General features: G+C 36.2%; 1 protein-coding gene across 1 annotated transcript; it reads left to right on the top strand.

Annotated features, from left to right (window-relative positions):
- Positions 1-6592: 6592 nt before the first annotated feature.
- On the top strand, positions 6593-13811 carry LOC117332609 (protein disulfide-isomerase-like). The gene is made up of 9 exons (XM_033891590.1): positions 6593-6835; positions 7833-8030; positions 9041-9174; positions 9737-9874; positions 10361-10465; positions 10999-11124; positions 11320-11641; positions 12320-12498; positions 12933-13811. Exons 1-9 carry the CDS (start codon positions 6691-6693, stop codon positions 13089-13091), a joined length of 1506 nt encoding a protein of 501 aa, XP_033747481.1. The 5' UTR covers positions 6593-6690; the 3' UTR covers positions 13092-13811.
- The last annotated feature ends 520 nt before the right edge of the window (positions 13812-14331 follow it).

The raw sequence follows: 14331 nt of genomic DNA, 5'->3' as shown, positions 1-14331 counted from the left end.
ATGTCAGTATACACGGGGACCACGTAAATACACGTCAGTATACATGGGGACCACATAAATACACGTCAGTATACATGGGGACCACATAAATATACGTCAGTATACACGGGGACCACGTAAATACACGTCAGTATACACGGGGACCACGTAAATACACGTCAGTATACATGGGGACCACGTAAATACACGTCAGTATACATGGGGACCACGTAAATACACGTCAGTATACATGGGGACCACGTAAATACACGTCAGTATACATGGGGACCACGTAAATACACGTCAGTATACACGGGGACCACGTAAATACACGTCAGTATACATGGGGACCACGTAAATACACGTCAGTATACATGGGGACCACGTAAATACACGTCAGTATACACGGGGACCACGTTAATACACGTCAGTATACATGGGGACCACGTAAATACACGTCAGTATACATGGGGACCACGTAAATACACGTCAGTATACATGGGGACCACGTAAATACACGTCAGTATACATGGGGACCACGTAAATACACGTCAGTATACATGGGGACCACGTAAATACACGTCAGTATACATGGGGACCACGTAAATACACGTCAGTATACATGGGGACCACGTAAATACACGTCAGTATACATGGGGACCACGTAAATACACGTCAGTATACATGGGGACCACGTAAATACACGTCAGTATACATGGGGACCACGTAAATACACGTCAGTATACATGGGGACCACGTAAATACACGTCAGTATACATGGGGACCACGTAAATACACGTCAGTATACATGGGGACCACGTAAATACACGTCAGTATACACGGGGACCACGTAAATACACGTCAGTATACATGGGGACCACGTAAATACACGTCAGTATACATGGGGACCACGTAAATACACGTCAGTATACATGGGGACCACGTAAATACACGTCAGTATACATGGGGACCAAGTTAATACACGTCAGTATACATGGGGACCACGTAAATACACGTCAGTATACACGGGGACCACGTAAATACACGTCAGTATACACGGGGACCACGTAAATACACGTCAGTATACACGGGGACCACGTAAATACACGTCAGTATACATGGGGACCACGTAAATACACGTCAGTATACATGGGGACCACGTAAATACACGTCAGTATACACGGGGACCACGTAAATACACGTCAGTATACACGGGGACCACGTAAATACACGTCAGTATACACGGGGACCACGTAAATACACGTCAGTATACACGGGGATTACGTAAATACACGTCAGTATACACGGGGACCACGTAAATACACGTCAGTATACACGGGGACCACGTAAATACACGTCAGTATACACGGGGACCACGTAAATACACGTCAGTATACACGGGGACCACGTAAATACACGTCAGTATACACGGGGACCACGTAAATACACGTCAGTATACACGGGGACCACGTAAATACACGTCAGTATACACGGGGACCACGTAAATACACGTCAGTATACACGGGGACCACGTAAATACACGTCAGTATACACGGGGATTACGTAAATACACGTCAGTATACACGGGGACCACGTAAATACACGTCAGTATACACGGGGACCACGTAAATACACGTCAGTATACACGGGGACCACGTAAATACACGTCAGTATACACGGGGACCACGTAAATACACGTCAGTATACACGGGGACCACGTAAATACACGTCAGTATACATGGGGACCACGTAAATACACGTCAGTATACACGGGGATTACGTAAATACACGTCAGTATACACGGGGACCACGTAAAAACACGTCAGTATACACGGGGACCACGTAAATACACGTCAGTATACACGGGGACCACGTAAATACACGTCAGTATACATGGTGACCAGGTAAATACACGTCAGTATACACGGGGACCACGTAAATACACGTCAGTATACACGGGGACCACGTAAATACACGTCAGTATACACGGGGACCACGTAAATACACGTCAGTATACACGGGGACCACGTAAATACACGTCAGTATACACGGGGACCACGTAAATACACGTCAGTATACACGGGGACCACGTAAATACACGTCAGTATACACGGGGACCACGTAAATACACGTCAGTATACACGGGGACCACGTAAATACACGTCAGTATACACGGGGACCACGTAAATACACGTCAGTATACACGGGGACCACGTAAATACACGTCAGTATACACGGGGACCACGTAAATACACGTCAGTATACACGGGGACCACGTAAATACACGTCACTATACATGGGGACCACGTATACGTAAATACACGTCATTATACATGGGGACCTCGTAAATACACGTCAGTTTACATGGGGATCGTGTTATTACAAACAGAAGTATCCTCAGCCGACGGTCATTAGATATGTATGATGGTTTTTACATATGTACATATTATCTTTATCAAAATGCATGTATGGACCGACGGTACGGAAATATACATGTATGATTTGAGTGAAATGTTAGGTGACACATCCGTTTATTGACACGTACACACTAGTCAGACCATTAAAGTGCTCAAAGTGCATGTTAAAAAAGCGAAAACAAATAAGAGTGTAACTAATTATGATAACAAAGGGATAGGTTGAGGAATATCCTGTTGAGGCCTCTCAGAACAACACCAGTAATACTGTGTGACGTGTGTATTGTCAATGTGAATCGTCGGGTCTTCTTAACGAATCAGTGTGGACCACGATCACTTACCTAAAACTTACTAGCATCGTATGTACCTCGAGGCAGAGTGATGTAGGAACTAAATATAGGACTTTTACAATATGTCAGCCGAGGTCTTAGAGAAATAAGTTTCTGATGATTCGTCAAATGAGTTCAAAATTATATTTCTCTGGAAATTAATCGTAAATATTTGTATATATTCAAATTATATATCACCTGTTCAAATGTAATTAAATCCGCGGCTTTCATCAAACAGGACGTATACGTTTACAACTCGACTTATCGCCTGTAATCTCATTAGACAACAGTAGTAAGCCTCTGGTCATATATCATTCTAAGTTTTCCAACAGCTGTGGTCAGCTAGTACTACATCAGACGTGCGTCAGATACAGGTGTGGATGCAGCTAGCCTTTATGGTGGGGACCTTTACCGAAATGTATTTCTGATAGGGATGTTCAGTTCGTGTCACTTGTAGTTGCTGTCCAGTCGCCTAACTGTACTGAGTTTAAACACTTGTCTTTGACTCTGTAATATCCAGTTTTAGTGTGTTTTGTTACACCCGTTTAAATAGATCATAGGGTGCCATTTTAATGTTAATCTATTATAGTCAATACACACAAGAATTGGTCCAAACTCTCATAGACTGTAACCAGGGACTCAGTTGGATTCTCATTATACGGGACTATGCTTCAACAAATATTCCGTCATTGTGGTAGCGAATGGTAGCAGTTAAGATGTACTCTTTGATCATTTGCCTGGTATTGACCGTTGGTCGTTTTTTATTTCTCTGGGAACTCTGGCTTTCCTCCACCTCCAAAACCCAGGCACGTCCTTAAATGAGTCGACCCTGACTGTTAACTGGACGTTAAACAAAATAATCCAAATGCTAGCTTCTGAAATATGCGTTACAACAGGGACTTGGCACAAACTGCCAATTCACGGTCCATATGATATGTACAGTACTAACTGATACAGATACACATGGACCGTAGGAAATTCGTGTCAAGTCCCTGTGGGTGTTACATTTCATCAGGTCACTTGTCAGTGGAGAAATGTCACCTTTAACTTTGGGTAAATAACATTTTTCATGGTAAACATGTTCACTATGCCAATGACTTATTTTACATGGTTTTCCTACACTTTTACAAAAAAAAAAAAACATTTTCTAACCAAACCCCTTCCTTTATTTTGATGACATAGAATTTCTATTATGATAACCGTTTATCTCGATTATAGTATTATTATAAATATACATAAAAAATATCATTATTTGTGTCAAGTCTACTTATCTAAACAATTGTAAAATTATAACGTTGTTAATATCACTTCTTTTTTATTTTTTTTATTGAAACATATTTATTTGCTTCAAAAGCATAAAGGATTACTCACATGTTATTACAACATTACTTAGACCTTCTCCACAATACACAATAAATATAATGAGAAATAGCATAATGTTATAACAATGAATACCATTTTTTTTTTTACAAATAATTCAAAAAGATGTATATCATATCATATTACAGAAATCTTTGGCTGGATTTTAAATGATTAGAACACTTCTGAAAATGTGTGTGTTTACATCTACTGGCAGATATTCATATCCTTTGAGCAGTAATTCTAAATCAGTGACAACCTCTATCCCCGCCATCCCCTCCCCTCTCACTGCAATCCATACCCGCGTTCTAATATATTCTAATATTGTTTGATATGTACCAAAGAAGACAAAACTTTTTATCAATAAGTCTTAATATTAATTTAGATTTTACTGTAGTAGTGTCTCATAAGCCAAATATGGCTGGGTGTTGATGCATTTTAACGTTTTTAATGAAATGATGCTTGTATTTTATGTATACAATGAATCAATACGTGACACTTTTATAAACATATCTGAATCGTAATCTAATATAACAGGTTTTAACCAGGAACTCTCACCTGTGAGGCAGGTAACACGTTTACAAGTCTAAATTGATTTACAGTGTCACAGGAGGTAGCACTGACTGGTAACAGGTGAACTAGTAATCATAGCACTTTGATCTCAGCCAACTTATACTTATATGTTTCACATTTGAATTAATAATACGCAACACCTACATTTGGATGTATATTATATAGGTATTATATATATACTTAGTTCTAAAAACTACATGGAAAAGAAAAGCCCATTACTGGGGGCGGGTGTTGTGTACAGTGTATACTAACCAGGCCTAGCAGAGCGACACGTGTACAAGATCAGCTGTTATGATTGATACATCTCTATAAACGACACATGCCGTATTGATTAATGGGTTATAAATCCGACGTACATCGAAAGTTTTAACCGAAACTTAAAACACCAGTTATCAATTAACACATTTTTTTTTTTACATTTATGGCGATGCATATTGTTAAAATCGTGAAAAACGGAGTATTAATGCAGCCAGTTTGATAAAAGAGAATAAAATACAATATTATGACATCATTGACGGCGAGCCTAAATTTAAATGAGCTGTCAAAATATCATGCCACAGGCCACAAGTTCTGCTATAGAGTCTAGTCAAGCTATTAGCAATCGGCCAGACTAGTCCATTTACACCAAAGTGATGATAAAGTGTATATTTTAACGGGAAAATATAGCCACTTTTGTAAAAATCTCTTACGTGTATAAGGTATCAAGTTTAACACGTTAGAGCGAAAAATTATACTTGTAGTGAAACATAAAGTTTAACCACAGACTTGGATAAACTGCATGTACTGGTCGTATATATAGTATAATAATTTGTCTCAATGGCAGGGACCGTGACTTTCTGTTCGTGGAAACTCTTTATATCTTTGGAGGGTTTATTGATGAATGGTAGGCCAAGTGTAGATCGTATTTGTTGTGTAAAAATAATACATGTAAAATAAAGTCACTATATAAGCCGTAATTAAAGTACACTGTCAGTTATTTCCGAGTGGAATAAATGTAACAAAATATTCACTCCATTCGTGAAACACAATTGTGGATTATTATGATGCACTGATTATCATGACTTTTAAAAGTTATCGTGACTTTTTTTGGTCAGCTTTATAAAAAAAAACGTATTTGCTTGTTTGTTTTATAGTTAGATCATATCTTGTAGTTCTATGCTATTTTGCAGCTGTTCAAATAAAAAAAAGACATAATTAATACCCAATTGCACGGAAATGGTGAATTATAACCGAAGGATTAGATTATATAACATATACACAAAAGAGAAGGAAGATAATTTTATGACTCGTGCCCAGACCGGGCCTCGAACTCACGATCAAGGCCACACATCATGTCCATTTATATAATTAGATACCAGTTAAAAACCGAGACATATAAAATGGCGCGAAAGGTACTTTTCTGTGATCGGGCCAGAGGTTATGATGATAAAATACATTTGCACACTAGTAGATAATTTTTACAATGCTGTATCTACAGGACCATTTGCGTTCATCACAGATGTTTATTATTTACCGATCTAGGACCTATTACCCTTAAAGATTTCAAAGGAAAATCAGCACGCGTTGCTTCTTCTAAAATCAGCGTTTGACCACTGTAGGCCTACATCAATATTATATGTATACTATAAAGACAGATCACAAAACGGGATATTGTAGCTTTCTGAGACAGAAAGACAGTCGATCCGTTTTATTGCCTACAAAGAAAGGGCTATTTAAAATTTGACATGTTTTGAGGCTAGTGTCTATCAAAATACATTTCATTTTGCTTTAGCTTGTTGACGTATATTTGCCCGAGGGGGCTTACTGAAAATACTATTTTTTCTAAATGCAATTATATCCATAAGAAAGTATTTTTGGATCCAGGGAAAATTTGTCAAATCACATGATCTCATTTTCAGCCAATCACAATACAACACGCCGTTAGTCCGTCTGTATACTGGCATGCGCACACAATACCGGTCTTTACTGCCACGTTTACCCACTGACAGAAGACGTATTGAAGGATCTCTCCCCAAAAACTGGGTTGACTTTTCATCATGTTTGTTAAAATTTTATCTTTGTGTTTATTAAGTTCCTTAGCATTAGCAGGAGACATAAAAGAAGAAGAAGGAGTACTTGTACTAACGACAGAAAACTTTGACCAGGCCATCAAAGATTATGAATACATTCTCGTAGAATTCTGTAAGTATCGATGTTACTTCCGACATATGCTAACTTGTTGGTTTCAGTGTATTTATTTCAATATTGCAACAGCAGACGTCTGCTATTGTTTAACGAAATTAACCGATATGCATTGATTTAAATACTATTTGTATTGTCGTCTGCTAGTTTTCATGTGCAAACCTTATTGTCAGAATGTTTCTTGATGTTGTTATGTCGAATTTTAATGTAAATGTGTGACTCGTTTATATCCAGTAATCTTGCTCAAATATATTATTATCGAATGATTGGTAGTTCCGTCATGGGTCATGGCACCATATTGTACTTACTAAAAATCAGTCGGGTCACTCCAAGTGCTAACACGAACCATTATAAACATACCTGGTAACATACGCATACGTGGGTAAGTCACACGTGCACACAGACATCAGTGAAGAAGGATACACATGTACATATGAGAAAGACTGCCTCAGCTTGTCTCAGCTGTAATCACTTGGAACCACTTGTCCAACTCAACTAGGTTATATGGATAAGCAAGTTGAGATAATCTAGAGTATACAAGGAGTTATACAAAAAAAATCAATTCCAAGGGTTCAATCTAGCAACATCTTGCTCTCCTATCGGACATTCTACTACTAGATCAAAAGACAATTCATGCTAGCCTGAGCTAGTACACATGTTCTGTCCAATCTTCACATTTTACGCCTTGACAAAAGCACACGCATTTGATTTTAACACGGATAAAATCTGAGACTCATGTGCTGTCATAAATTAATGATGACCATGTGCAAGAAATTGCAGCTAATTTACACGTAGAGCATCAGCATAGTTCTGTGAATATTGCAGTAGAAAGAAATGTTATTCTATTGATGCGATTCTTAAATGTAATTAAGTCATAGAGGGTAAAATAAGTATGATCAACAATTTCTTAAATTGAAACAACTCTGTCCTGTTAAAAACTATCTTTACACAAGTACTTAACATGCAATTCTTACTTGTATTGTTTTTGTTTTTACAGATGCACCTTGGTGTGGTCACTGCAAAGCTTTGGCACCAGAATATGCTAAGGCAGCTACAGCGTTGAAGGAATCCGAGTCAAACGTCAAACTTGGCAAAGTTGATGCCACTCAGGAAAGTGGCTTGGCCGAGAAATTTAGTGTTCGAGGATATCCCACACTGAAGTTTTTCGTCGGTGGTGAACCCAGTGAATACAATGGTATTGGCTTTTTTTGTATATAATATATGAATAATATAAGTTTAAGGATGTTCAATCAGACTGTTTACTGCACACAACTCTGTTCAAATTCAGAACTAAGGTCCTGCTGTGTATCAATTGTTATTACTTTGCATACAAGTAACCTGAAATATTATTATACTGTACGTTGTATTTCAGTATTTGCAATTCAAGCAAGTACCTCTTGTGATTAATTATATAAGGGCCTATCCTACTATACACAGTCACCCTTTGCTATTTATATACCAAAGTTATTTAGGAGTGGGGGAGAATACTTGTATGAAACATGCTGTGTTTCTATTTACCAATTAAATAAATCCAGAAGAGGAGCAACTTCCGAAGTCAGGTTCCAATTAGTATATCAGTTATATTTATCTATTGCCATGCCTAATTACATGTATTGTACACCATGTTAGCTGTACCCTGATGGCAGCCTGCCTAAAGCAAAAACATATTGGTCACCAGCTACAGAAAAAAGCAGAATTTACCAGTTGGAACCTGGCTTCGAAAGTTACTCTCATTTTTATTTGTTTATTTACAATGTTTTGTAAAGGGCTCTGTATCCACTAGGGATCCTCTATTAGATGAATCACAACACTCATATGAACTTAGCAGGACATTTGTTCTTGGAGAATTTCCCCAACATGAGATTTTCCATACATTTATTTATCAATAAGTCTACTGTATTCATATACAGTTAAAGGTTGTGGGCTGTTAATGGAGTTCAAACATTTTGAAAATATGCCCAATGATGTATTCAAGAACAGTGTTAACAAGTATCATGATTGGTAGCATAAAGCATAATGGTTATTACTTTACTTAAAAAAAATTCTTTGACCAAATCCAGTAAGTTGAGCAGACAGTCATTGAAGCCAGAGAAAAGAGTACCGGTAATAGGAAATTTGAAATAGTAGCACTGACATGACACTTGGGCAGTGAATTTAAAAGAAGGGTTTGAGAATGTATATTATATTCATCTTATTGATATTTAGGTGGCAGACAGTCCCCTGAAATTGTTAACTGGTTGAAGAAGAAGACTGGCCCGCCATGCACAACCCTTGATGATGTTGATGCTGCAAAGAAATTTGCTGAATCTGATGAAGTGGTTGTCATTGGATTCTTCAAGGTAATACTTTGTTGAACTGCTAGCAAGTGAAGCCTTGCACAGCTTTTGTTTTAGTTTGTGTATTCACCCAACAAGTAATCATTGGCTATCTGATTAAGAGTCTTGTTTAGTACTGTAACAACTTACCTTATCAATTGTAACTTGTTAAAGATAAAGATGTACAGACCAAGAAAATAATGATACAGTCTAAAGGTTAGTCTAAAGGTTAATTGAGTAATTAAAAATATGCATGGAGCATGAATACTAACCATTTGTAAGATTAAACATTTTTTTGTGGCTGTCCATGGGCCCTATTCCCAATTGAAATTATTTCCTATTCAAGTCAGATTACCTAAATTTGCAGTTAACTCGTGAATTTTTTTCTCAATTTATGGATTTTCTTCCCAGAATGAGACAAAAAGTCCCCATCCTAAATCGGGGAGAAAAAGCCCCGCCTGTTATACCAGATTTGTAAAGAATTCATACTCTGTCCTTCTGAATGGTTCTCTGTGCATGTGTAAACACTTCATGCTTACTACTTATTTTTAAAATATTACCTACACATTTAACTTTGTATTTTCAGGATCTAGAATCTGATGATGCCAAGAACTATGAAAAAGCAGCAAAGACCATTGATGATGTTCCTCTCGGAATTACATCTAATGCTGATGTCTTCGCAGAGTACAAAGTGGAAAAAGACGGAGTTGTCTTATTCAAGAAGGTAATCACAGTCTTGTTTGTGTATTTACATTATTTCACAAATTGTTCCACATTTTATTCAGGGTTTAAAAGAGCCTTAGAAGAAGTTACTAATAATTGGCACTTCATAATAATGGACACTTCATATTAGCAAAAGATTTGATATTTTAAAAAGTATGAACTTCCATGTGTAAATTAAAAAGTTAATTGGGTTTAACAAATACTGCATGTGTTTCTGCTAACATGCCAGAAGAAAATACAGCAGATAGGTAGGGAAATTCTTTTATTTTTCAAATAGTTTTACTAAGGTTATATAGATATTAGACATGCAATCTTAGTCCTTCCTTGAAAATCTTTAAAAAGGGTAGGAACAACAATATAGGGTTGGTAGGATTAGCAGAAACACAGGTGTTTTTTTTTAGGCCTTGTGTACTCTTGATATGTATATTTTTGTATGTACAGATATATCTCACAGAATTTAAATGTTATGTGACATTCTATGTTTCAGTTTGATGAAGGACGTAATGACCTTGAAGGAGAAGTTACTGTTGAGGCAGTCAAATCATTTGTTGCTGGAAACAAACTCCCATTGGTTGTAGAATTTACACAGGAGGTATGTATTTAGCTTGATAGGATTCAACTGCTGTATTTTTATTGTTTCATATAGGGAATAGTTAAAGTATATAAAAGTGTGGTATTTACAATAAATGATTACAAATAACATTGATAATTACAGTACTAAAAGGTAAATGTCTTTGATATGGCATGCTGGTCGTGGTATATTATTATATAGTCTAAACCTTGAAATAACACATGTATCGTCTATTGTACACAAAATAATATCATGCAATCATGACACCATCCACATATGACCTCTGACATGGTGTGGATGTTAAGCTCCATCAATCAACCCACCCACACCAGAAAGCATGATGCTTTTCGTGTGATGACCATGAACAATTCAAAACGACACCGTTTCAATTAACTGTTTCAGTGAAATTCTATTATAAAGCATATGATTGTATTGAGATTTGTTGGATGGGTATGATTTGATACTTTATCAGTATTTTTGTTGTTGTTATGATAATACATGTTTTTGTTCTCACCAAGTACATATATTCTTATTTTATGATTTTATTTAAACAGAGTGCACAGAAAATATTTGGAGGAGAAATCAAGAACCACATTCTTCTGTTCATCAAAAAATCTGCAGATAATTTTGAAAGCACTATTGAAGGATTCAAAGCTGCTGCAAAGGGATTCAAGGGACAGGTGAGGAATTGTGAAGTTTGATAATACTGCTGTGAAAATACAGAATGTGAAAATACAGAATATGTTTTACTTGAAAATAAAGTGTAAAAATGTCTTTTCTGTCAGATGGAAAAGAAAAGATGAAGGTTAATTCATTCTGCATATGTTCACCATTCGAACCTAAAATAATTTTCACTAAAACATATTCGGTTGCAGGTTCTTTTCATCTTCCTTGATATTGGAGATCAAGAAAACAGCAGAATCCTCGAATTCTTTGGGCTGAAGGAAGAAGAATGTCCATCTGTTCGTCTGATCAACCTTGGAGAGGACATGAGCAAATTTAAGCCAGAAACTGATGATCTTGGTACAGAAGCTGTCACTAAATTTGTACAGGCATTTTTGGATGGTACTCTGAAACCCCATCTTATGTCTGAGGATGTTCCCAAAGACTGGGACGCAGAAGAAGTTAAAGTCCTTGTAGGAAAGAATTTTGATGAAGTAGCCCGTGACAAATCCAAGGATGTATTTGTTGAGTTTTGTAAGTGTTCAAACAACTCCATTTTTTGTAGCATTTATGGAGTACATCAATTAAACATTACAATAGATTCTGATGACTCCAGTTTAATATCATTTCTGATGTATTAAAAGGTGAAGGTAGAAAGATGCTGCGACATCGTTCCATGATTTTGATGACATAATACAAATGTATCGACATCTATATCAATTAATAATCATCAAATTTGATATAATTGATATCAGTTATTACATAATTTTTGTATAATGTTATTTCCATGTTCATCTTTCTACAATTAGTCATAGATCTTGCAATTGTAATGGCCTCAACTTCTGTTTCAAGGGGCATATAATTGCTGGCTTGATTATAATATCATGGTTATTATATTTTCTCTGGAAAGTAGAGAAGTAAATTAAAGTGGGCAAGTGATTTTTGTAATAGGAAGCTGTAAAACGTGCTACTTTTTATGTTCAGAAACACCCAACCTCAGGGACAGTTTTACCAATGCTATGGAAACAAACATTTTTAGAAATTTTAATTGCAGACTTTTCAGTTGGCAAATTTGACTTGCTCATTACTAATCAACCAATTTCTGATTTAGATGTTTTTAATCAGGGAAATGCAGGATTAATAATGTAGCAAAATTATTGATATTTGAACACAGAAAATGTGTATATGACAGTATTATTCTTATGTTTCCAGATGCTCCTTGGTGTGGACATTGCAAGCAGCTTGTTCCCATTTGGAATGAACTTGGAGAAAAATTCAAGGAAAATGCTGATGTCGTTATTGCCAAAATGGATTCCACAGCCAATGAGATTTCTGATGTGAAAGTCCAGAGCTTCCCTACTCTCAAATTCTTCCCAAAAAATAGTGAGGAGGTGAGGACTATTTTGTGTATCTGTATTGTTATTGTTGCTCCTACTCACAAATCAGAATATTGTCATTCAAGAAAATAAAAAAGTTAGTTACAACACAATTTTGGCACCAAAAAAGTGTGTTATTAAAGACCCTATTTATTTCATTATATATCTTATAAATCCATGGGTGAAGTCGATCAGTATACTGAATTCAGGATTTTATATTTTCCCCTCGTATATGCTTATGTTAAATTTTGGCAAAACCAGATATTTGAGTATTTCAGGAGTTGGATACTTCCTCCTATGTAAATTTGGAATATTCCTCAGAAAAAATATGCAAGAGAGTTTGCAGCGATTGTTTTGATACCAAATATCTGGTTCTTATCACTATCATGATCCCCTTTCATTGATATTAGTGGAAACTAGGACTTTACCAGAACAATTTCTGTTAATAGATTATCGACTACAATGGTGAGAGAACATTAGAAGCCCTGTCCAAATTTCTGGAGAGTGGTGGAAAAGAAGGTAATGGTGATCTTGATGAGGAGGAGGATGATGAGGAAGAAGAGGAAGAGGAGGAAGAGGATGATGAGGCTCCCAGAGACGAGTTGTAAATCACCTTTAAGCATTACTGTCTTCTTTAAAATGTCTTGTTTTATTTCGTCATTGATATCCAGGTACCTTTAAAATGTGATTATTGTGGGAGGCAGCTGGGTTGAAAATTTTTTACTTGGCCTCAATATTGCTGATTATGAGTATATCGTCAGGGTGGGGGAACGGGATATTCTATAGGGAGGATGTTACTTAATATTTTATTTGAAGATTTGTTTTTTCTGGGTTTTTTTTTCTTTTTTAAAATGAAGGTGAAAAGATTTACCTTCAGGAAGGGGAGAGATCACTCCAATACTCTTCAATTTTAAATGAATTGATGTCTTCTTCACCTTCATTATTTGAAGTTGTAAAGAGGATACGATTGAATGTGTGTGAACGTGGATATGCATGTGTCTTGGAAAGAAAGTGAAATGTGTACATTATCAGATTATCAAAATTCCATAAGAGTGATGAATACTAGTTTTGAATTGATTGTTTGTGATGATCTGTTAGTGTGTGGTGGTGCAAACTTACAAATATGTGCTTTAACATTAAACAAAATGTGAGATGTATGTGACAAAAAAAGTAAACCATAAACCTCAAGATAACTATTAGAAATATTTATGGATTTGACAAGGTGAAGTTTTCCTGCTTTGTTGAATGTACTAAAAGTTGCCATACAGTTTTTTTTATTAACAAGTTTAGTCAACCGAGAATACATAAAATAAAAGATACATCTTAACTGAATTTGTTTTGGTATTTTGTTGCATTGTGTGTTAAGGCATTTCATTTGAGCAAATGTCAGTGTAGAAAATTTGTTTGCACAGCATTTTTCATCAAAATAATGAATGATGGTGATTGTGTGTAGAAATAATTTGAAGACTAGAGAGAATGAGCTAAAAACAAATTTCATGCACAGACAAGGAGCCCTAATGAAAAAAATATTCTAATAGACCATGGACATCACTTGTGAAGCTAGATGGTTGAGACACCCTTTCGTATTTATGTTTACAAACAAAACAAATGCCTCAAAGAGAAAACAGATCAGTGGTACTATGGAAAAGGCAAAGATCAGGTAGATTGTTTTTCACATAGTTGAATAGTAGAACATGTTTACCATAAATTTGTTTTCAGTAGGTCAAAACATAAATTAATTGATCTACATTAGATTACTGGTATACCAGAGCTATTCCAGTAAAATAACTTGACTGGAGTATTTCTGGTCTGTCAAATGGGGGCTTTCAAAAGGAGTTAATTTGATTC

This window comes from Pecten maximus, chromosome 1, assembly GCF_902652985.1.
Source record: "Pecten maximus chromosome 1, xPecMax1.1, whole genome shotgun sequence".
Classification (NCBI taxonomy): domain Eukaryota; kingdom Metazoa; phylum Mollusca; class Bivalvia; order Pectinida; family Pectinidae; genus Pecten; species Pecten maximus.
The sequence above is the reverse complement of the archived record's forward strand: the minus strand, read 5'-3'. Positions and strand labels throughout refer to the sequence as shown.